The sequence below is a fragment of the Hyla sarda genome, chromosome 6 (assembly GCF_029499605.1).
Source record: "Hyla sarda isolate aHylSar1 chromosome 6, aHylSar1.hap1, whole genome shotgun sequence".
Lineage (NCBI taxonomy): Eukaryota > Metazoa > Chordata > Amphibia > Anura > Hylidae > Hyla > Hyla sarda.
The window spans coordinates 149,888,742-149,914,480 of record NC_079194.1 but is presented as its reverse complement, the minus strand read 5'-3'; the positions used below and the strand labels follow the sequence as shown (position 1 = coordinate 149,914,480).

At 42.5% G+C, this 25,739-nt stretch overlaps 1 protein-coding gene across 2 annotated transcripts in view; it reads left to right on the top strand.

Annotated features, from left to right (window-relative positions):
• ZCCHC14 (zinc finger CCHC-type containing 14) overlaps positions 1-25,739 on the top strand; it is a 162,212-nt gene that overhangs the window by 93,791 nt on the left and 42,682 nt on the right. For both annotated transcript variants that reach the window (XM_056525536.1, XM_056525535.1), the window contains exons 6-10: positions 10,280-10,386; positions 10,473-10,567; positions 10,643-10,697; positions 10,776-11,037; positions 16,701-16,792. In XM_056525536.1, the coding sequence (XP_056381511.1) occupies positions 10,280-10,386; positions 10,473-10,567; positions 10,643-10,697; positions 10,776-11,037; positions 16,701-16,792 (611 nt within the window). The remainder of the gene's footprint in view (positions 1-10,279; positions 10,387-10,472; positions 10,568-10,642; positions 10,698-10,775; positions 11,038-16,700; positions 16,793-25,739) is intronic.

Sequence of the window (25,739 nt, the reverse complement as noted above, 5' to 3'; positions counted from 1 at the left end):
AAAATCCCACTGTCGCTCCTTCCCTTCTGAGCCCTCAAGTGCACCCATAGAGCACTTGATATCCACATATGAGGTAATTCCTTACTCAAGAGAAATTGGGTTACACATTTAAGGAAGATTTCTCTCCTTTTACCCCTTGTAAAAATTCTAAAACTGGGACTACAAGAACATGCCAGTGTAAAAATTTAAGATTTAGAATTTTCTCCTTCAATTTGCTGCTATTCCTGTGAAACACCTAAAGGGCTAACAAACCTTTTGAATGTTATTTTGAATACTTTGAGGGGTGCCGTTTTTATAATTGGGTCATTTATGAGGTATTTCTAATAAGAAGGCCCTTCAAATCCACTTCAAAACTGAACTGGTCATGGAAAATGTTGTGAAAAATTTGGAAAATTGCTGCTATACTTTGAAGCCCTCTGATGTCTTCCAAAAGTAAAAACATGTCAACTTTATGATGAAAACATAAAGTAGACATATTGAGGGACATTTATCAATGTTTGCTAATGTATTCTTTTTTTTTAGTAATTTTTTCCTTACTTTTTTTTTTGCTTATGTGTGACTTATTTATCAACTGGTTTCAGCCTGTTGATCATTTTCTTTCATGTAAGCAGTTTTTACTTTGGTAGTAGCTTTTTCTGCTCCATGTTTGAGCTGGAGTAAATTTAGTCAATTTTTAACCATGTTGCGCCTTTTTTTTGCGCAGTTACGACTGTCGCAGTTAATAAATACCTGACTACCCATAGTCCATTTTAAAATTATTACTACGTAGTTAATTTTTGGAAAACTTGCTTTTCTCGCTTTCCAGTCAAAATGTCGCACGAAAAATCGCAGTTGCGACAATTTTGCGACAATTATAGTAAAGAAAACCTGACTAAACCCGTTGATAAATGTCCATAATTGTGTGTGTGAATCAACATATCATTTTATTTGGAATATCCATTTTCCTTATAAGCAGAAAGCTTCAAAGTTTAAAACAATTCAAGATTTTCAATTTTTTCATCGAATTTTGGAGTGATGCAAGTATTGACAAAATTTTACCACTAATATAAAGTAGAATATGTCAGGAAAAAACAATCTTGGAAGCAGAATGAAAGGTAAAGCATAAGAGTTATTAATGCTTAAAGTGACAGTGGTCAGAATTGCAAAAAATGCTCTGGTCCTTAAGGTGTAAAATGGCCTGGTCCTTAAGGGGTTAAATGGGCAAAAAATGGCCGGGTCCTACACTGAAAATTGGCTGGATCCTTAAGGGGTTAATAAGGGGTGCAGTGAGCATTTACTGGCATTTGACAGATGTTTGCAACAAATTTTTCACTTTCACGGACGACTGTTAAAACAAAATCTGTCAGACACATGTGGGGCATAAATGCTTACTGCACCCCTTATTACATTACGTGAGGGGTGTAGTTTCCAAAATGGGGTCACATGTGGGGGGTCCATTGTTCTGGCAATATGGGGGCTTTGTAAACACACGTGGCCTTCAATTCCGGACAAATTTTCTCTCCAAAAGCCCAATGGCGCTCCTTCTCCTCTGAGCATTGTAGTTCGCCCGCAGAGCACTTTACATCCACTTATGGGGTATGTTCTTAATACGGTTACAAATTTTGGGGGGCTTTTCTTTCCTATTTTCCCTTGTGAAAATGAAAAATTTTGAGTAACAACAGCATTTTAGTAAAACATTTTTTTTTTCTTTTTTCATTTTCCCATCCAACTTTAACCCCTTCATAACCCAGCTAGATTTGGCCTTCATGACCCAGTCTGTTTTTTCAAATCTGACATGTGTCTCTTTAAGTTTGAATAACTTTGAACTGCTTTTACCTGGTAAAGTGATTCAGATAGTTTTTTCAAGACATATTGTACTTTATATTAGCGGTAAATTTTTGTTGATACATGAAGCGATTTTTGTGAACAATGGAAAAATTTTTAAAATTTTAATTTCTCTATGTTTGAAACTCTCTACTTGTAAGAGAAATAGTCATGCCAAATACATTTAGTTATTAATTCACATCCACAACATGTCTATTTATGTTGGCATCATTTGTTAACCCCTTAAATGGGCACTTTTTTTTTTCATTTAAAAGGTTTAATTTACATTTAAAAACCGGCCACTGAAAAAGGACTGATTTTGGAGTGGCAATCATTCTTTTTTCAGTTAGGCTGCACTCGCTCCCTGCCTGTCAATCAGACAGGCGGGAGCGAGCACATTGGCTTCCCGGCCACTGGCTGGGAGGCCACTCCTCCCGCACATCACCGCCGCCGCCTCGTTGCCGCCACTGTCCCTGCACGCCTGCTGCAGGACTCTGCAGTAACTGCAAGTGTAATGAGGGAGCGGGGTATGCGGGGCGGGGGGGGGAGGAGGGAACGGGCTAGTGCCGTAGCGGGGAGGGGGGGGGGGGGAACGGGCTATAAAAAAAAAAAAATAGGATGGTGGGAGCTACCCTTTAAGGACCAAGGACGTACTGGTATGTCCTTGGTCCTGCTCCCGTGATATAACGCGGGGTTACACGGTAACCCCGCATCATATCACGGCGGTCCCGGCATCATAGTGAAGCCGGGACCTGCCGCTAATAGCGCGCAGCGCCAATCGAGCCGCTGCGCGCTATTAACCCTTTAGCCGCGCGCTCAGAGCTGAGCCGCACGGCTAAAAGCGAAAGTGAAACCATGCCGGTTAACTCAGTGGGCTGTTCGGGATAGCCGCGGCGAAATCGCGGCATCCCGAACAGCTTACAGGAAAGTGGGAGGGCCCCTACCTGCCTCCTCGCTGTCCGAATCGCCGAATGACTGCTCAGTGCCTGAGATCCAGGCATGAGCAGTCATGCGGCAGAATCATCGATCACTGGTTTCCTATGAGAAACCAGTGATCAATGATAAAGATCAGTGTGTGCAGTGTTATAGGTCCCTCTGGGAGCTATAACACTGCAAAAAAAAAGTGGGGAAAAAAAGTGAATGAATATCATTTAACCCCTCCCCTATTAAAAGTTTGAATCACCCATAAAAAAAAATACAGTGTAAATAAAAATAAACATATATGGTATCACCGCATACAGAAATGTCCGAATTCTAAAAATATATCATTAATTAAACCGCTCGGTCAATGGCGTGCGCACAAAAAAATTCCAAAGTCCCAAATTGTGCATTTTTGGTCACTTTTTATATCATTTAAAAATGAATAAAAAGCGATCAATAAGTCCTATCAATACAAAAATGTTACCGTTAAAAACTTCAGATCACGGCGCAAAAAATGAGCCCTCATACCGCCCCATACACGGAAAAATAAAAAAGTTATAGGGGTCAGAAGATGACAATTTTAAACGTATTAATTTTCCTGCATGTAGTTATAATTTTTTCCAGAAGTACGACAAAATCAAACCTATATAAGTAGGGTATCATTTTAATCGTATAAAGATAATAAAGAATAAAAATAAGGTGTCATTTTTACCGAAAAATGTACTACGTAGAAACGGAAGCCCCCAAAAGTTACAAAATGTTTTTTTTTTTTTTCAATTTTGTCGCACAATGATTTTTTTTTCCCGTTTCACCGTAGATTTTTCGGCAAAATGACTGACGTCATTACAAAGTAGATTTGGTGGCGCAAAAAATAAGCAATCATATGGATTTTTAGGTGCAAAATTGAAAGAGTTATGATTTTTTAAAGGCAAGGAGCAAAAAACAAAAATGCAAAAGCGGAAAAAACCCCAGTCCTTAAGAGGTTAAACATTCTTTTACTTTTTTACGACATTAGAAGGCTTATATTATTATGAGAATTTTTAAAAATTTTCTACAAAAGTTTAAGCTTTTGCTAAACTCCCTGCATGCCTGGGCTAGTCAGTGGCTGTCTGGAAATGCTGGAAGTTGTTTTGCAACAGCTGGAGGCTCCATTTTGGAAACACTGCCATACGATACGTTTTTCATTTATATTGGGGGGCGGGGGGGGCAATGTAAGGGGGTGTATATGTAGTGTTTTACCCTTTTATTTTGTGTAGTGTTTTTAGGGTACATTCACACAGGCGGGGGTTTACGGTGAGTTTCCCGCTAGGGGTTTGGCTGTTCGTTCATGCTGGGAGTTGTAATTTTGCAAGATTTAGAGGGCCATGGTTTAGAGACACAGTGATCTCCAAACTGTGGCCCTCCAGATGTTGCAAAACTACAAATTCCAGCATGCCCAGACAGAAACTGCTGTGTGGGCACGCTGGGAGTTGTAGATTTGCAAGATCTAGAGGGCCACAGTTTAGAGACCACTGCTCAGTGATCTCCAAACTGTAGCCCTCCAAATATTGCAAAACTACAAAACCCTGTTTGGGCATACTGGGAGTTGTAGTTTTGCAAGATCTGGAGGGTTACAGTTTAGAGACCACTAAATAGTGGTCTCCAAACTGTAGCCCTCCAGATGTTGCTAGACAACAACTCACCGCCTTCCGTAGTCAGCAGGATCACCTCATGTCATTGCCGCTGGTAAGTGACCGCCAGTCACATCACGGTTCCCCCCGCTCTGCCCTGACTACCATAGGTGGGCAGAGCTGGGGAACGGAACTTTAACCCCCCTGCCCCCGATCTGCTATTGGTCGGTCGATTCTGACCAACCAATAGCAGAGATAGGAGGGGTGGCACCCCTGCCACCTCACTCCTATCCTTTCAGGGGGATTTGGGGTGTTATGGTCAGCCCCGACCCCCCTTATTTTCCGGAGACCCGTATGACCTGGAATCGCCGGTCTGAATTAACAGGCAATTTGTGGCATCCTGCATCAGGCATCCCAGTCCAGTCCCTGCCCTGCTCACTTAAGTGTTTAAAGGGGTACTCCAGTGGAAACCTTTTTTTTTTTTTTTTTTTTTTTTTTTTTTTAATCAACTGATGTCAGAAAGTCAAACAGATTTGTAAATTACTTCTATTAAAAATTCTTATTCCTTCCAGTACTTATTAGCTTCTGAATACTACAGAGGAAGTTCTTTTTTGGAACACAGAGCTCTCTGCTGACATCGCGAGTACAGTGCTCTCTGCTGACATCTCTGTTCATTTTAAGAACTGTCCAGAGTAGGAGAAAATCCCCATAGCAAACATATGCTGCTTTGGACAGTTCCTAAAATGGACAGAGGTGTCAGCAGAGAGTACTGTGCTTCAAAAAGAAAATAATTTCCTCTGTAGTATTCAGCAGCTAAAAGGATTAAGATTAAGTACTGGAAGGATTAAGGTTTTTTTTTAATAGAAGTCATTTACAAATCTGTTTAACTTTCTGGCACCAGTTGATTTAAAAAAAAAAAAAGTTTTACACCTTAGTACCCCTTTAACCCCTTAAGGACTGAGCCCTTTTTCACCTTAAGGACGCAGCCCTTTTTTGCAATTCTGACCACTATCACTTTATGCATTAATAACTCTGGGATGCTTTTACCGATTTATTCGGATTCTGAGATTGTTTTTACGTGACATATTCTACTTTAACACAGTGGTAAAATTTCGTTGTTGCTTGCATCCTTTCTTGGTGAATAATCCCCAAATTTCATGAACATTTTGAAAATTTAGCATTTTTCTAACTTTGAAACTCTCTGCTTGTAAGGAAAATGGATATTCCAGATAAATTATATATTTATTCACACATACAATACGTCTACTTTATATTTGCATCATAAAGTGGACATGTTTTTACTTTTGGAAGACCTCAGAGGGCTTCAAAGTTCAGCAGTAATTTTCCAACTTTTCACAAAATTTTCAAAATCGGAATTTTTCAGGGACCAGTTCAGATTTGAAGTGGATTTGAGGGGTCTTCATATTAGAAATACCCCAGAAATGACCCCATTCTAAAAACTGCACCTCCCAAAGTATTCAAAATGACATTCAGAAAGTGTGTTAACCCTTTAGGTGTTTCACAGGAATAGCAGCAAAATTAGAAAATTTAAAATCTTCATTTTTTACACTCGCATGTTCTTGTAGACCCAGTTTTTGAAATTTTACAAGGGGTAAAAGGAGAAAAAGCCCCCCAAAATTTGTAACTCAATTTCTCTTGAGTAAGGAAATACCTCATAGGTGGATGTCAAGTGCTCTGTGGGTGCACTACAAGGCTCAGAAGGTAAGGAGCGACAATGGGATTTTGGAGAGTAAGTTTTTCTGAAATGGTTTTTGGGGGGCATGTCACATTTAGGAAGTCCCTATGGTGCCAGAACAGAAAAAAAAAACATGGCATACTATTTTGGAAACTACACCCCTCAAGGAACATAAAAAGGGGTACAGTGAGCCCAAACACCCCACAGTTGTTTGACAAATTTTCGTTAAAGTCGGATGTGTAAATTAATTTATTTATTTTTTCACTAAAATGCTGGTTTTCCCCCAAATGTTACATTTTTACAAGGGGTTATAGGAGAAAATGCCACCCAAAATTTGTAACCCCATCTCTTCTGAGTATAGAAATACCCCATGTGTGGACGTCAAGTGCACTGCTGGTGCACTACAATGCTCAGAAGAAAATAAGTCACATTTGGCTTTTGGAAAGCAAATGTGACTTATGGTGCCAGAACAGCAAAAAAAAAAAACACATGGCATACTATTTAGGAAACTACACCCCTCAAGGAACGTAACAAGGCGTACAGTGAGCATTAACACCCCACAGGTGTTTGACAAATTTCCGCTAAAGTTGGACAGAAAAATGAAAAATTAGATTTTTTTTCACTAAAATGCTGATGTTACTGCAAATTTTTCATTTTCACAAAGGGTAATTGGAAAAAATGCCTCCCAAAATGTGTAACCCCATGTCTTCTGAGTATGGAAATACCACATATGTGGATGTAAATTGCTCTGCGGGCGAACTGCAATGCTCAGAAGAGAAGGAGCGCCATTGAGCGTTTGGTAAGAGAATTTGGTTGGAATAGAAGTCTGAGGCCATGTACGTTTACAAAGTCCCCCTTGGTGCCAGAACAGTGGACCCCCCCCTACATGTGACCCCATTTTGGAAACTACACCCCTCACAGAATTTAGTAAGGGGTGCAGTGAACATTTACACCCACTGGCGTTTGACAGATCTTTGGAACAGTGGGCTGTGCAATTGAAAAATTTAATTTTTAATTTTCACGGACCACTGTTCCAAAAATCTGTCACACACCTGTGGAGTGTAAATGCTCACTGTACCCCAAATTACATTACGTGAGGGGTGTAGTTTCCAAAAAGAAGTCATGTTCTCACTCAGAAGAAATGGGGTTACTAAATTTTGGAGTGCTTTTTTCCTATTCTCCCTTGTGAAAATGAAAAATGTAGGGTAACACCAGCATATTAGTGAAAAAAATTTTTTTTTTCATTTTCACATCCAACTATAACGAAAATTTGTCCAACACCTGTGGGGTGTTAAGGCTCACTATAACCCTTGTTATGTTCCATGAGGGGTGTAGTTTCCAAAATGTGGTCACACGTGGGAATTTATTGTTTTGCTTTTATGTCAGAACCTCTGTAAAATAAGCCACCCCTGTGCAAATCACCAATTTAGACCTCAAATGTACATATTGCGCTCTCACTCCTGAGCCTTGTTGTGTGTCCGCAGAACATTTTACGCCCACGTATGGGGTATTTCCGTATTCAGGAGAAATTGCGTTACACATTTTGGGGGTCTTTTTTCTTTTACCGCTTGTGAAAATTAAAAGTATGGGGCAACACCAGCATGTTAGCCCCCAACTTTACCTTTTCATAAAAGGTAAAAGGAGAAAAAGCCCCCCAAAATTTGTAACGCAATTTCTCCCGAGTACGGAGATACCGCATGTGTGGCCCTAAACTGTTTCCTTGAAATACGACAGGGCTCCAAAGCGAGAGAACGCCATGCGCATTTGAGCCCTAAATTGGGGATTTGAATCCGCCACAAAAATACCCTACGGCAGGATGTCTCCAGCTGTTGCAAAATTCCCAGCATGCCTAGACAGTTAGTGGCTGTCTGGCAATACTGAGAGTTGTTGTTTTTCAACAGCTGGAGGCTCTGTTTTGGAAACAGTATCGTACAAGACGTTTTTTTTTTTAATTGAGGGGGTGGGGGGGATGCGGGGGTATGTGTATATGTAGGGGTATGTGTATATGTAGTGTTTTACTTTTTATTTTGTGTAGTGTTTTACATTTTATCTTGTGTAGCTGTAGTGTAGTGTTTTTAGGATACATTCACACGATCGGATTTACAGTGAGTTTGAGCTGCGGCTGAAAATTTGCCGCATCTCAAACTTGCAGCAGAAAACTTGCTGTAAACCCACCCGTGTGAATGTACCCTGTACATTCACATGGGGGGGGGGGGGGCAAACCTCCAGCTGTTGCAAAACTACAACCCCCAGCATGCACCGACAGACCATACATGCTTTGAGTTTTAGTTATGCAACAGCTGGAGGCACAATGGTTGCGAAACACTGAGCATTTGTTACTTAACTCAGTGTTTCGCAACCAGTGTGCCTCCAGCTGTTGCAAAAACTACAACTCCCAGCATGTACAGTCTCTCAGTGCATGCTGGGAGTTGTATTTTTGCAACAGCTTGAGGCACACTGGTTGCGAAACACTGAGTTCGGTAACAAACTCTGTTTCACAACCAATGTGTCTCCAGCTGTTGCAAAACGGCAACAATCAGCATGCATTGACAGTCGAAGGGCATGCTGAGAGTTGTAGTTTTGCAACAGCTGGAGGCACACTGCTACAACTCCCAGCATGCCCTTTGGTAGTTTGTACATGCTGGGCGTCGTAGTTATGCAACAGTGAATGCACACTTTTTCTTAGAAAAAATGTGCCTCCAGCTGTTGCAAAACTACAACCCCCAGCATGCACAGACTACCAAAGGGCATGCTGGGAGTTGTAGTTGGAACTCCAGCTGTTGCAAAACTACAACTCCCAGCATGCCCTTTGGCTTGTGCATGCTGCGAGTTGTTGCTAAGCAACAGTAGGAGGTGAACAGACCTCACCTCCTGCTGTATCCTGCCACTGGGACCACCACCACTGTATCTTGCAGCCGGGTACGATCCTGCTGCTCCTGCCACCGCACACGAGGGAACCCCCGTCGGACCAGGGCAAGGTAGGAGACCCCCGCCGGCGCCTATCTCCGATCGCCGTCCCTAGCAGGTCCGTGATTGGACTGTCGTTCCGACCTATCAATCACATGATCGTGAGGCGGGCATCGGTGCCACCTCACTCCTGCTGGGTAAGGATGAATGGGGCTGTCATCGGACAGCTCCATTCACCCTTTTTTACCGGGTCACCTGAGACCCGATTGACCCGGAATAGCTGCAAAATCGTCGGTCTGGATTGCCACAAGATTTGCCGCGATTGCCGACATGGGGGGGGGCTCTTAGGACCCCCTGTGGGTGATATGCCGGGATGGCTGCTGATAGATATCAGCAGTCATCCCGTTCCGTTCACCGCTACCAGAGACGCAGTAATCAAGGAAAGCTGCACCGTAAATGTAGGGCGCTGTGTGCTAAGAACTTCTTAGCAGCGCCGCACATTCACGGCGCTCGTCCTTAAGGGGTTAAAGTCTAAAACATTGACATGGTTGTCTTGGCTCCTTTTAAGCTGGCTCCTAGATTCAAAACAAAATTGTCAAGCCCTTGTATTGTGGATTTATTGGCAGTAAGTTGGGTTAGTGTATAGGTCACTAGTGATCTTTCAGGCTGGGTCTCTGACTACCTATGTCTACAAAGTTTTGAGATTCATGTACAAATATCACGTTAAATATGGATTAATTTTGCAAATACATGAATTTCCTGGATTTCAGCTCTAAAAGCTGCAGCTACCGTGCACAATACAGGTTGCAACAAATATGTATATAAATATGAACTGTAATGTGGGTTTTTAAAGGGAAACGGTCATCAGATTTTATCAAATAGAATAAGTAACAACACTTTATTTTTTTTTATTTTTTTATGGTAAAATCTTCTTTCTTACCATCTCAGGGAGATGTTTCTGCTCGCAGGGATGGGGAGGATAAGTGTCCCCTTTCAGCCCTGTAAGTAATCCACTAAACAGGGAGCTATACTTACCTAGTCCTGTCTCCTGCACTATAATCACGCCCTCTCAGTTGAAACAGTAGGACTAGTTGAGTAGAACTCCCCACCAAGGGAACTACTTATGGGGCCAGTTGAGGACACTTTTAAACACTTCCTGGGGATAGGGAGGAAGAAGATTTTATCATATATAATGCATAGCTGCAGATTAATTATGTCAAAATCTGATGACAGGTTTCCTTTAAAAGATGGACACATGCTTTAAGCCTCTTATAATACACTGTAGGTGAATTATTTTCATCCTTCTATCTCTACAATGAGCATTCTGTTTGTGTCCTTGCAGCTCTCTCATATATTTGAAGAAGATTTGGAAAAATGCATTCCTTACCGTGTTGGCATGGACACTTATTCAGTGGACAAGAACCATGTGGATCCTGATTTCGATCATCGGTACAATCTTTTACCAGTTTCCTTTTTTTTTTTTCCTTTTTTTATTCACAACAGTGCTCCATTTACACTTTTATATTGTGTTCCAGGTGTTTGGCGTCGCTGCCTCCCCATGTATTAAAGAGTGACCTTATTAAGAAATTTTTCAATACATCAGCAAACCACCAACAGCATCAAAACCTAGGTGAGTGTTTGCTATTTTTCTGTGTTCTATGTAATGTTTTTACAAAGCCTAATTATTTGCTTTACATCTGCACAGGTCCCAACAATCCATCCCATGTGAAAGCGAGCACATCTTTAGGCACTTCTGTACGGTACGACCCAGAAGCAGAATATTTCATATCCTGCATCTCTGTCTTGCTTTGTGTGATTGGATATTACTTGTATTGCAGACCGATATGTGGTGTGGCCAGTATACAGTCTTCACACAGCAGCATTGCTTTGCACCACAGTGGAGCCACAGTGAGCATGACCCCATGTTCAAGCTCAACCTCTATAACCTATCGGCCTACAGTGGAGCAGCCGACCTCTACAGGAGTACCTTCCAGTGTGCCAAGCCCTCAAACTCAAGAACAGCAGGACATATTAGAGTGGCTCAGAAAGTTGCGACTACACAAATACTATGCAGTTTTCAGCCAGCTGTCCATGAAAAAGGTAAAAAGCTTCTGCTTATTGAGTCATGTGTCCAAAAGGGGTTATTCAACCTTAAGCATTTTTGAGAAATAATGACTACTTTCTTTCAAAAACAGCATTACTTTTGTCCATAAGTTTAAAGGGATCTTCTGCTTTGGACCATCCTTAGATGGGTATTTGTCAACAAAGTACATCTGTCTTCTCCCTTCAAAAAGTAGCAGATTTTTGTGAAGACCCTGTATTGCGCAAAAAATGTATGACTTTTTACCACTTTACTCTGCCTGCCAAGTGGGCTGATCTTAGCAGGGGCTGGGCTTAATGTGTGTGATGTAATGACCCCGGGTACCAAGAAGAATCCCAGGCCCGTTACATGACACTGCCGCTCAGTCTGTCCACGTCTGAGACTGGACATGACTGTTCCCAGCAGTTAGATGAACCCAGTGTGGTGTGTCGTGCACCAAAACCAGGATGGAGACCAATTTCAGTGGCAACATGGGAGCAGCAAAATGTAAGTTAATGGTTATTATTTAATGGCAGCAGCCCGGGCATATAGGATAAATAAAAAATTTGGCCGGAGTACCCCACAAAAGGAGAGTGGACATAAATATTCATCCTGGTGCACTGGTACGTAATGGGATTCTGTCACCAGTATTGCCCGCACTAACTTATTGATATAGGCTTGAAGTGTGGATGACACTGATGAAAATTATACTTACTGATCCCTGATCATTTTCATCAGTTTCACAGCACTACAGGGGAGATTTATCAAAACCCGAGCAGAGAAATTCCTGTTGCCCACAGCAACTAATCTCATTGCTTATTTCATTTTTAACATGGCCTCTTCAAAATGAAAGAAGCAATCTGATTGGTTGCTATGGGCAACTGGGCAACTTTTGCTCTGCACAGGTTTTGATAAATATCCCCCCACAAGCCCATACCAATAGGTTAGTACGGGTGATACTGATGACAGATTCCCTTTTAACTCAGTCCATTACTGACATCTGTGATCCCCATGATGTCCACATTAACTCCTTAAATGTCCACATTAACTCCTTAAATATGTTGTACATCTTGGCAAAACATTAACCTGTCTTATATACTTCATGAGAAAATTTTATTTTCTTTTTTAGAAATCATGGCTTATAAAAATATGGCTTTGTCCAAGCTGAAGCACAGGCATGGGCACAGTCCAGTAAGTGAGGGCGGGCTAGTACTCCTCTGTGCTCTCTCCTGTCTGCTAGCACTCCTCTGTGCTCTCTCCTGTCTGCTAGCACTCCTCTGTGCTCTCTCCTGTCTGATAGCACTCCTCTGTGCTCTCTCCTGTCTGATAGCACTCCTCTGTGCTCTCTCCTGTCTGATAGCACTCCTCTGTGCCCTCTCCTGTCTGATAGGACTCCTCTGTGCCCTCTCCTGTCTGATAGCACTCCTCTGTGCTCTCTCCTGTCTGATAGCACTCCACTGTGCTCTCTCCTGTCTGATAGCACTCCTCTGTGCTCTCTCTCTCCTGTCTCATAGGACTCCTCTGTGCTCTCTCCAGTCTGATAGCACTCCTCTGTGCTCTCTCCAGTCTGATAGCACTTCTCTGTGCTCTCTCCAGTCTGATAGCACTCCTCTGTGCTCTCTCCAGTCTGATAGCACTCCTCTGTGCTCTCTCCTGTCTGATAGCACTCCTCTGTGCTCTCTCCTGTCTGATAGCACTCCTCTGTGCTCTCTCCTGTCTGATAGCACTCCTCTGTGCTCTCTCCTGTCTGATAGCACTCCTCTGTGCTCTCTCCTGTCTGATAGCACTCCTCTGTGCTCTCTCCTGTCTGATAGCACTCCTCTGTGCTCTCTCCTGTCTGATAGCACTCATCTGTGCTCTCTCCTGTCTGATAGGACTCTTCTGTGCTCTCTCCTGTCTCCTGTCTGTGCTCTCTCCTGCCATGCGCATTTGAGCCCTAAATTGGGGATTTGAATCAGCCACAAAAATACCCCACGGCAGTGTTTCCCAAACAGGATGTCTCCAGCTGTTGCAAAATTCCCAGCATGACTAGACATTTAGTGGCTGTCCGGCAATACTGTGAGTTGTTGTTTTTCAACAGCTTGAGGCTCTGTTTTGGAAACAGTGCCGTATAAGACGTTTATTTTATTTATGTTGGGGGGGTTCGGGAGGTATGTGTATATGTAGGGGTATGTGTATATGTAGCGTTTTACTTTTTATTTTGTGTAGTGTAGTGTTTTACTTTTTATTTTGTGTAGCTGTAGTGTAGTGTTTTTAGGATGCATTCACACGGTCGGATTTACAGTGAGTTTGAGCTGGGAGTTTGAGCTGCGGCTGAAAATTTGCCGCATCTCAAACTTGCAGCAGAAAACTTGCTGTAAACCCACCCGTGTGAATGTACCCTGTACATTCACATGGGGGGCAAACCTCCAGCTGTTGCAAAACTACAACTCCCAGCATGCACTGACAGACCATGCATGCTTTGAGTTTTAGTTATGCAACAGCTGGAGGCACATTGGTTGCGAAACACTGATCGTTTGTTACTTAACTCAGTGTTTCGCAACCAGTGTGCCTCCAGCTGTTGCAAAACTACAACTCCCAGCATGTACAGTCTCTCAGTGCATGCTGGGAGTTGTATTTTTGCAACAGCTGGAGGCACACTGGTTGCGAAACACTGAGTTAGGTAACAAACTCGGTTTCACAACCAGTGTGTCTCCAGCTGTTGCAAAACGGCAACAATCAGCATGCATTGACAGTCGAAGGGCATGCTGAGAGTTGTAGTTTTGAAACAGTTGGAGGAACACTGCTACAACTCCCAGCATGCCCTTTGGTAGTTTGTGCACGCTGGGAATTGTAGTTATGCAACAGTGAATGCACACTTTTTCTTAGAAAAAATGTGCCTCCAGCTGTTGCAAAACTACAACCCCCAGCATGCACAGACTACCAAAGGGCATACTGAGAGGTGTAGTTGGAACTCCAGCTGTTTCAAAACTGCAACTCCCAGCATGCCCTTTGGCTTTGCATGCTGCGAGTTGTTGCTAAGCAACAGTAGGAGGTGAACAGACCTCACCTCCTGCTGTATCCTGCCGCCGCTGTATTTTGCAGCCGGGTACAATCCTGCTGCTCCTGCCGCCACCACTGCACACGAGGGGACCCTCGCCGGACCAGGGCAAGGTAGGAGACCCCTGCCGGCGCCGATCTTTGATCGCCGTCCCCAGCAGGTTCCGTGATTGGACGGTCGTTCTTACAGATCAATCACATGATCATGAGGCGGCACCGGTGCCACCTCACTCCTGCTGGGTAAGGGTGAATGGGGCTGTCATCAGACAGCTCCATTCACCCTTTTTTACCGGGTCAGCTGAGACCCGATTGACCCGGAATAGCGGCAAATCGTCGGTCTGAATTGCCGCACGATTTGCCGCGATCGCCGACATGGGGGGGTCTCAGGACCCCCTGTGGGCAATATGCTGGGATGGCTGCTGATAGATATCAGCAGTCATCCCGTTCCATTCACCGCTTCCAGAGACGCAGTGATCAAGGAAAGCTGCACTGTAAATGTACGGCGATGTGTGCTAAGAACTTCTTAGCAGCGCCGCACATTTACGGCGCTCATCCTTAATGGGTAAAGACTAAAACATTGACATGGCTTTGTCCAAGCTGAAGCACAGGCATGGGCACAGTCCAGTAAGTGAGGGCGGGCTAGCACTCCTCTGTGCTCTCTCCTGTCTGATAGCACTCCTCTGTACTCTCTCCTGTCTGATAGCACTCCTCTGTGCTTTCTCCTGTCTAATAGGACTCCTCTGTGCTCTCTCCTGTCTGATAGGACTCCTCTGTGCTCTCTCCAGTCTGATTGGACTCCTCTGTGCTCTCTCCTGTCTGATAGCACTCCTCTGTGCTCTCTCCTGTCTGATAGCACTCCTCTGTGCTCTCTCCTGTCTGATAGCACTCCTCTGTGCTCTCTCCTGTATGATAGCACTCCTCTGTGCTCTCTTCTGTCTGATAGGACTCATATGTGCTCTCTCCTGTCTTATAGGACTCCTCTGTGCTCTCTCCTGTATCATAGCACTCCTCTGTGCTCTCTCCTGTATCATAGCACTCCTCTGTGCTCTCTCCTGTATCATAGCACTCCTCTGTGCTCCCTCCTGTCTGATAGGACTTCTCCGTGCTCTCTCCTGTCTGATAGTACTCCTCTGTGCTCTATCCTGTCTAATAGGACTCCTCCGTGCTCTCTCCTGTCTGATAGCATTCCTCTGTGCTCCCTCCTGTCTGATAGGACTCCTCTGTGCTCTCTCCTGTCTGACGCAGAGGAGTGCTAGCCCACCCCCACTCAACAACTCATGAGGGAATTTTTCTCTTGTGCATTCAGGTACTGAGTTTGCAGAGCATGTGATCCCCAGAATATGCCAATTGCTTTCTTTTCCCTGCACACTCATGGACAGCCTGTGTGATCTCGCCACTTGATTTCTTTGTGTATACTTCATTTTACTATCTACATTCTGGTGTGGATAGTTTGTGTGGTTTGCTTTCTCTGAAGGCTTGGATTTCTCAGCTTTCCCAGCTTTACAATCTATGATTTCCTGTGTTTTGTTGGTGCTATCTTTAACACTGAGAGAACAGAGGGAGAGAGGAGAGCAGCCAGGAGCAGTGTGCTGTGAAATCTGTGCCCAAAACATCAGAACAGTAATCTATGTCAAGGAGTTATACACACATACCCAGATCAATCTGCCTGAAACCAAAACTGTCTGATTTGCCCAGAACAACCAGGCAGAACTGAGCTTTCATATGTTATCGAGCTGTGGTAAAATGAAAGCTGAGCAATGATTAATTGCTATCACAGTTTTGTTTCGGGCATATTGATGAATATGGACTACTGTGCTTTAGGAAAGTGGTTGGATTTCTTTATGAAAATTATTAAATAGGTTGTTTAATTTTTCATTTACTGAGCATGTGAACAATTAAAAAAAGCAGCACAAACGTGTTTTATAGCCTATAAGGAAAGCAGCTATGAAATAAATCTAGGGCTCTGTGGTGTTTCCTACAAGTATTGTTGTAATCACAGCATTACCGTGGCTCATATTATAACTTAAATGTTTCCCTATAACAAAAAGTCGCTTGCATAGGAAACATTGTAATTGTGTCACGATAATGCAATGATTTTACCTTTTTTGTGCAGATTATGTAGTTTTGCCTTGGAAGTCCTGAGACTAAAATACCCAGTAATAAGGATAAATGAATTACATGAAAGCAGAACCCTTTCCATAAGAATGTATGGCAAACAACAGCAAAACATATGCTATATGTTCTAAATTGGCCACACTCTGACGTTGGTGCAGTAGCTCCTGCTATGTGATTTAGTAAGGTCTGTTATTACATGCTGTGAGTGGTTTCACAAATGGGGAAATCAATTAAAAAAAGTGGGGGGAAAACAAAAAACAAACTTTTATTTCCTAAACTGCTCTGAAACAATAATACTGAGGGCAATATAGGCAGTTTTATGTTTAGACACTTTTTTTTTATTTATTCCCCTACAACATTTTTTGGTTAAATGCTACTGCTGTATTTGATCATTTTTTTTCAGCCAATACATTAAATAGTTTCAGCAAAAAGTACAAGTCTATGCTTTATATTTTCAATTCCTTTGAACTTGTATAAAAAAAAGATTGTGTGTGACACTAGCCTAAATGTGTTTTATTTTTCTGTCCAGTTCTTGAGTCTCACTGAGGAAGATTTAAATAAGTTTGAATCTCTTACGATGGGAGCCAAAAAGAAGCTGAAGACTCAGCTGGAGCTTGAGAAGTGAGTGCCTTACCTGTGTCTTCATTGGTGCAAACTTATTACAGCCTAGCTTCTTACTGTAATCATTTTAGAACATTCTGTATGGTAAATCAGTACCTTAACCACTTGAAAGATTTATTACAGTATAAAGTATGTATACAAAATAAAGCCCTGGTGAAATATGGAGACGACCTAGCTGGAAGTTAAACCCCTGCTGACTTATATTCATTAGTGGGAGTTCGGCCTCTGAGGCGGATCCAATATTTCATCAACATACCCCAGCCTGCCATACTGTTTCCGCATAACACATTATATACAGACTAATATTTCTCCATTTAGTGACCATATAGCAGTAAATACTAGAAGTGACTCACAGGGGATTTCTTCTTGGTGTAGTCTCATTCCTTTTTTTTTTTTCTCTCCAAGCCGCTATGATGACTTCTTTTCTTCAGAATGTGCCAGATTAGAAAAACATCTCAGGCTCCTTCCTTTTCCAACACACATCCCACCTCTATACAGTCTCCCCATCTATAGTCCCCTAAATGATAATAATGCCCTCGCAGTTGGCAGATAGCTCTCCCACCACAGTAACAGTGATCAAAACGTATATACTAACAACCTGTTAGTTTTTGAAATTATGCTGAGAAGCAAAAGGATCATTGTGCAAGATTGTAGATGTGCACCATGTCTGTTTTCTACCTGAGTACACAGTAACAGTTAGCACTTATCCCCATTCAGTAGGCACTTATTCCTCCCCCCCCCCCAAAAAAAAAAAAAAAAAAAGTAGGCAGGTAGTAGTACTCTTCTACCCTTAAATGGGCACTGTCACCAACTTTATATTTTGATATTTTGATATGTTGTAGTACTTATGTACTACAACATATCTCTAATATAATTTTATTATTATTTTTTTTTTCATTAAAAAGGTTTAATTTACATTTAAAAACCGGCCACTGAAAAAGGACTGATTTTGGAGTGGCAATCAGTCCTTTTTCAGTTAGGCTGCACTCGCTCCCTGCCTGTCAATCAGACAGGCGGGAGCGAGCGCATTGGCTCCCCGGCCACTGGCTGGGAGGCCACTCCTCCCGCACATCGCCGCCGCCGCTGTCCCTGCACGCCTGCTGCCGGACTCTGCAGTAACTGCAAGTGTAATGAGGGAGCGGGGTGGGGGGGGGGGGGAGGAGGGAACGGGCTAGTTCCGTAGCAGGGGGGGGGGGGTGGGGAACGGGCTAGCAAAAAAAAAAAAAAATAGGATGGTGGGAGCTACCCTTTAAATATGATTACATTTTTTTTGACCCCTTAAGGACCCAGACCATTTTCACCTTAAGGACCCGAGCGTTTTTTGCAAATCTGACCACTGTAACTTTAAGGATTAATAACTCTGGGATGCTTTTACTTTTCATTCTGATTCCGAGATTGTTTTTTTGTGACATATTCTACTTTGTTAGTGGTAAATTTGAAAATGTTGCATTTTTTTTAATTTTTTTACTTTGAAACTCTTTGCTTATAAGGAAAATGGACATCCCAATTAAATTATATATTGATTCACATATACAACATGTCTACTTTATGTTATACTATGTAGCTCCAACGGCTTTGCCGACTTTTGCCCCTATTGATATGCATAGTGCTATGGCAATATCATTAGACTCTCATTATCTACCATAGTAGAGCAACTTGATATAAACAAATAGGGATGTCCCGATACCTTTTTTTTAAGACAGAGTACGAGTACCGATACTTTAATTCAAGTACTCGCCGATACCAAGTACGAGTATTTTAAAGGGAATCTGACACCAGGGTGACCCGGTTTCTGTCGCTGTTTACCGTATGATATGTGGGTCCTTGTTGTGTACAATGCAGGCAGCTGCTGTAGTATGAGCCAAGATTTCTCTCTTCTCCATTGGACAGAACAGGGAATTTGCATTGGTGGCGAGAACGATGACCACATGGTGAGCAGCGGCAGAAACCGGGTCACTTGACCTACCTACCTATAAATTCAAGTTAGTGCAGGTGACTCTGCTGTAAGATTGTCTTTAATAATAGGTAGTATCCCCTTACAGACATTAGCAGCAGCCCCCCGGCAGTAATTAGTAGCAGCCCCCCCCCCCCCTTATAGACTGCAGGCCCCCCTTTTAGACAGCAGCCCCCTTGTAGACAGAAGCCCCCCCATAGACTGCAGGCCCCCTTGTAGACAGCAGCCCCCCCCCTTGTAGACAGCAGTCCCCCCTTGTAGACAGCGCCCCCCCCCCCCTTTAGACAGCGGGCCCCATTTAGACAGAAGCAGGGCCGCCCCTTTAGACAGCAGCAGCAGGGCCCCCTTTAGACAGCAGCAGCAGGGCCCCCTTTAGACAGCAGCAGCAGGGCCCCCTTTAGACAGCAGCAGCAGGGCCCCCTTTAGACAGCAGCAGGTCCCCCCCCCCTTTAGACAGCAGCAGGTCCCCCCCTTTAGACAGCAGCAGGCCCCCCCCCCTTTAGACAGCAGCAGGCCCCCCCCCCTTTAGACAGCAGCAGGGCCCCCCCCCCTTTAGACAGCAGCAGGGCCCCCCCCCTTAGACAGCAGCAGGGCCCCCCCCTTAGACAGCAACAGGGCCCCCCCTTAGACAGCAGGGCCCCCCTTTAGACAGCAGCAGCAGGGCCCCCCTTTAGACAGCAGCAGCAGGACCCCCCTTTAGACAGCAGCAGCAGGGCCTCCCTTTAGACAGCAGCAGCAGGGCCTCCCTTTAGACAGCAGCAGCAGGGCCTCCCTTTAGACATTAATAGCAGCACACAGCTCACCTGCGGCTGTCCTCCGTCGTGTGCTACCGCTCTGCTACCCCGTTCTTCTGTCCTCCGGGCCGCATCATGGCGTCCTATGGAGGAGCATGTGAGGTGCACGTCACTCCGCTTCCTCCATAGCATTACACTGGGCGCAGGGGAGGAGGCGGAGTGACGTGTGTGTCACATGCTCCTCCATGGAACACTATGAAGCAGACGGGAGGACCGGAGAACGGGGCAGCAGAGCGGCACCAGGTATCGGACATGGTATCAGGGACATTAAACGAGTCCCCAATACCATTTAAATGGCTAGTATCGGCCCCGATACCAGTATCAGTATCGGGACATCCCTATAAACAAATATTGTATACTACCACAAAACCAAGTTGAAATTAAGTCCAATAGAATTCCTTTATTTGTATTCCATTTAAAAACATATATCATAAATGTAGATGTTCGCAAAATTACAGACAATAATTTGCCAAAACCAGCATCACATATCCAAGTATCTCAGGGTAAATTCAAATAACCAGCTATACATAGCATTAGTTTAAAGTACAACATGGGTCACATACATCAAATATGCACCAGGAAATATATGCAAAATTGGACACGATATGGCACTGTAGTATTCCCTAATAGGAGTTACCAACACATATTTGCCCAGTACTAGTGCTTATTAATCACTGTGCAAGATGAGGTATAAATATTACTGCAGTAGTTCTGCGCTGTTAATGCTGTTCCTGGACCCCATGTTTGCATCATAAAGTTGACATGTTTTTACTTTTGGAAGACATCAGAGGGCTTCAAAGTTTAGCAGCAATTTTCAAATTTTTTGTACAAAATTTTCAAAATCAGAATTTTTCAGGGACCAGTTCAGTTTTGAAGTGGATTTTATGGGCGTTCATATTAGAAATAACCCATAAATGACCCCATTATAAAAACTGCACCCCTCAAAGAATACAGAATGACATTAAGAAAGTTTGTTAACCCTTTAAGTGTTTCACAGGAATAGCAGCAAAGTGAAGGAGAAAATTCAAAATCAAAATTTTTTCTTGTAGACCCAGTTTTTGAATTTTTACAAGGGGTAAAAAGAGAGAAAGCCCCCAAAATGTGTAACCCAATTTATCTCGAGTAAGGAAATACCTCATATGTGAACGTAAAGTGCTCTGTCGGTGCACTAGAGGGCTCAAAAGCGAAGGAGCGACAACGGGATTTTGGACAGAGAATTATGCTGAAATGGATTTTGGGGGGGCATGTCTCATTTAGGAAGTCTCTATGATGTGAGAACAGCAAAAAAACAAAAAAAAAAAACAAAGACACATGGCATACTATTTTGAAAACTACACCCCTCATGTCACGTAACAAGGGGTACAGTGAGCCTTAACACCCCACAGGTGTTTGACAACTTATCGTTAAGTCGGATGGGTAAATGAAAATACCCCATAAATGGAAATACCCCATGTGTGGACTTAAAGTGCTCTGCATGCACACTACAATGCTCAGAAGAGGAGGAGTACATTTGGCCTTTCAAAAGCAAATTTTGCTGAAATGGATTTTGGGGGGCATGTCACATTTAGGAAGCCTAATTTTGCCTACTATTTTGGAAACTACACTCCTCAAGGCACATAACAAGGGGTTCAGTGAGCCTTAACACCCCATAGGTGTTTGACGACTTTTCAGTAAAGTCGGATGTGTAAATGAAAAAAATTTTTCACAAAAATGCATTTTTTTCCCCTATATTTACAATTTTTACAAGAGGTAATAGGAGAAAATGACCCCCAAAATATGTAACCCCGTTTCTTCTGAGTATGGAAATACCCCATATGTGGATGTAAAGTGCTCTGCGGGCGAACTTCAGAAGAGAAGGAGCGCCATTGTGCTTTTTGAGAGAGAATTTGTTTGGAATGGAATCTGGGGCCATGTGCGTGTACAAAGCCCCCATTGTGCCAGAACAGTGGACCACCCAAATGTGACCTTATTTTGGAAACTAAACCCCTCATGGAATGTAATAAGGGGTGCAGTGAGCATTTACACCCCACTGGTGTTTTACAGACTTTTGGATCAGTGGGCTGTGCAAATGAAAAATAAAATGTTTCATTTTCATGGACCACTCTTCAAAAAATCTGGGACGTAAATGCTTACTGAACCCCTTATTACATTCCTTGGGGGGTGTAGTTTCCAAAATGGGGTCACATGTGGAGGGTTCCACTGTTCTGGCACCATGGAGGCTTTGTGAATGCACATGGCCTTCAATTCCAGCCAAATTCTCTCTCCAAAAGCCCAATGGTGCTCCTTCTTTTCTGAGCTTTGTAGTGCGCCAGCAGAGCACTTTACGTCCACACATGTGGTATTGATATACTCAGAAGAAATGGTGTTACAATTTATGGGGGCTATTTTCCTTTTATCCCTTGTGAAAAAGAAAAATTTGGGATAACTCCAGCATTTTAGTGAAAACATAAAAAATTTTCATTTTCACGTCCAGCTTTAACGAAAAATTCTTCAAATACCTATGGGTTGTTAAGGCTCACTATACCCCTTGTTACGTTCTGTGAAGGGTATAGTTTCCAAAATGGGTCACATGTGGGTGTTTTTTTTTTCCGTTCTTTTTCTGCGTTTGTGTCAGAACGGCTGCAACAGTCAGCCACCCCTGTGAAAATCGCCTCGAATGTACATGGTAGTGTAACAGGGGGGTTGTGCAGCTCGACTCGGTAGTAAATTAGATAACCGAGGTTAAAGGGGTTATCCAGGAAAAAACTTTTTTTTATATATCAACTGGCTCCAGAAAGTTAAACAGATTTGTAAATTACTTCTATTAAAAAATCTTAATCCTTTCAGTACTTATGAGCTTCTGAAGTTAAGGTTGTTCTTTTCTGCCTAAGTGTTCTCTGATGACATGTGTCTCGGGAAACGCCCAGTTTAGAAGCAAATCCCCATAGCAAACATCTTCTAAACTGGGCGTTTCCCGAGACACGTGTCATCAGAGATTACTTAGACAGAAAAGAGCAACCTTAACTTCAGAAGCTCATAAGTACTGAAAGGATTAAGATTTTTTAATAGAAGTTATTTACAAATCTGTTTAACTTTCTGAAGCCTGTTGATATATAAAAAAAAGTTTTTTCCTGGAATACCCCATTAACTGTATAACACCTAATACCCAAGGTGCTTGGCTAAAAACATGGAGTGTGTAAAGTAAGTTAACAGTCCCCGAGTGATCTAGTGGGGGGGAGGGGGGGGGCGGGCGAAGAGGAGGAGGGAAAGGAGAGGGGAAATGGGAAGAGGTGGGAATCAGATAATAGACGTGAGCAAAAAAGAGAGATTAGACCATAGAGTAAAAATTATATGAATTTAATGAAAAAAATTAGATAAAATACAAAATGGGTAGAAGTGAGCTGTAGGGGGGTAATGCAGGGCCCTTGCGATTCCCCTCCAAAAATGAAAAATAAGATATAATAAATAGGATAAATTCGATATATATATATATATATATATATATAGTAGTAGAAGAAAAACAGCACAGCCAATGGAAGAAAAAACATCGTAGGGGGGTGCACGCAGCTCCTGGATCCTTGGATAGGGGATCATCTTTCAAACAGAAGAAAAAATCTTGTCCACAGCACCAAAGTTCATGAAAAAATATGTGTTTTATTCCATAAAAGGTGTCAATACAACAGCGACGTTTCAGTCAGCTCAACCTGACCTTTCTCAAGCATGAGAAAGGTCAGGTTGAGCTCACTGAAACGTCGCTGTTGTATTGACACCTTTTATGGAATAAAACACATATTTTTTCATGAACTTTGGTGCTGTGGACAAGATTTTTTCTTCTATATATATATATATATATATATATATATATATATATATATATATATATGCAGATAAGGTCAGGCTGCTCACCACTCTCGCGTTTGCTGCACTATCTCGTGCTACGGACACCGGTACCGCTCCCGGCTTAGTAGAAATCACACAGAAAAGAAAACGTCCGGCACTCGGGAAGATGCAGGTAAAACTTGTCAATGGCTTTATTCACACGCTTAGGCAGGACACAATCTGACGCGTTTCGCACACTCAGGTGCTTAGTCGTAGATAGACATGCACTCAATAATGCGGGTTAAAATACACATGAGTTTGGTCACATGACCACATGAATCTTAATTAAAAACAGTTGGTTACAAAACATGGCATTGGGAATCATGATCACATTTGATCGTTCGGAGAGAGTTCACACAAGGATGCAGGCAATGCGGCTTTAAGTTTCAAATTTTGAGTAACATTTAAATTTCAATCTCGAATGGTCTAAAAACTAGTTTATCAATACTATCGATATTCATATTAATTTGGAGGTACATATTTACCAAAATAAACAATTTGAACTATACCTGCACATCAAGATCCGAAATATTTATATATAGATCAATAACCGCATAATGTGCATCTCACAGTGTGAACATCCCCCTATAATTTGCGACAATTCAAAATTTATTATATGTTCACAAGAAACGAAGAATGCACATTGGACCGGGAACTAGACATACGTGATTAATAATAAATTGTATACATCAACTATATTCTCTTATTCAATTTATGCACACGTTAACATTAAATCCAATCTTTTGTTTAACCCTTGCGGGAATCTTGTTCCCAAGAGGAACATCCAATGTGCCTCTCTATTGTATAATTTCTTTCTAAGATCGCCTCCCCTAGGTCCTAAGGTGACTTTTTCTACCCCCAATACTCGTAAATGGGTGGTGTCCCCTGAATGGGACTCCCTAAAGTGACGTGACAGCATAGACATGCTTGTCAAACTACTTTTAGCATCCGTAATATGTTTCCTAAACCTCACTTTTAATGAATTACCCGAGCATCCTACATATTGCAAATTACAAGCAATACATGTTGCTACATATGTAATGGATTTAGTGTTCCAATTGATATACTGGTGTATATTGTATGTCCTATTTGTTGTGCAAGACGTTACGGTATTTGAATTTACCATGTGTGTACATGTGATGCATCTAGTATGACCACATTTGCGATTACCTATATTCCTCAACCAGTCCCGGTCCTTTACACTTTCCTTTTGACTGGTAAATAGACTAGGTGAGACTCTGGTTCCAATAGTGGGGCCTCTCCTGGACACAATAGAAATACCCTCTGATAATAAGTCTCTTAATATTGGATCTGTTTCTAATACCGGAATATATCTATTTATTATTTTCTTAATCTGTCCAAATTGAGTACTGTATGAAGTCACGAAAAATGGTGGTCTATCTTTACTCGGATTTATATTTTCATTTTTAATTGTGTTTTTGGCTAATTTGCCTCCAACCTTGTATGAGTCCCTTCTATTTTGATGCCTACTGGAATAGGATACTAGTTCCTCGCGCCCCCGTCCCTCTATTCTTATTTCTGCTTTTTTTAGTATTTTTTCGCTATAACCCCTCTGCTCCAATCTAGTATGAAGTTCCTCTGCTGCAATTTTAAATTGTTTCTCACTAGAGCAGTTACGTTTTATTCTACATAATTCGCCATAGGGAATATTATCCAGGACATGTCATGGATGGCAGGAGGAGGCCAATAAAATAGAGTTAGAGGCTGTATCTTTTCTATAGGGGCGAATTTCTATACCATCATTCCCACTAATCAGCGAAATGTCCAAAAAATTAATTGTATTTTTGTCGAAATGTGAGGTGAACCCCAAATTTAAGTTGTTGTTCCCAATATACTTAACAAATTCCGAAAATAATGTCTCCGTACCCCTCCAAATTATCAATAAATCGTCTATGTAACGACTGATCCAGTGTATATTATCATAATATGGGTTTTTATCACTGAAAATAAAGAGCTGCTCCCAATGAAACATATAGATATTTGCAAAAGACGGGGAATATTTGGCACCCATTGATGCTCCCCTGGTCTGCAGGTAGAAACCACCATCAAACACAAAGTAGTTGTGTTTAAGCAAAAACTCCGTGGCGATGGTGATAAATTCCTGCAGACCAGGGGAGTATGTGCTGAATTTTTCCATATGGACGGACAGGGCCTCTAGGCCCTTAGACCAGGGAATGCATGGATATAAGACTATGACATCACAGGTTGCCCATGACAACTGCTCATCCCACGCAATTTTTTCTAAGATATTGATCACATGCTTAGTATCTTGTGTGAACGTGGGGGTGATTTTAGTCAGGGGTTGGAGATGGTGATCCAC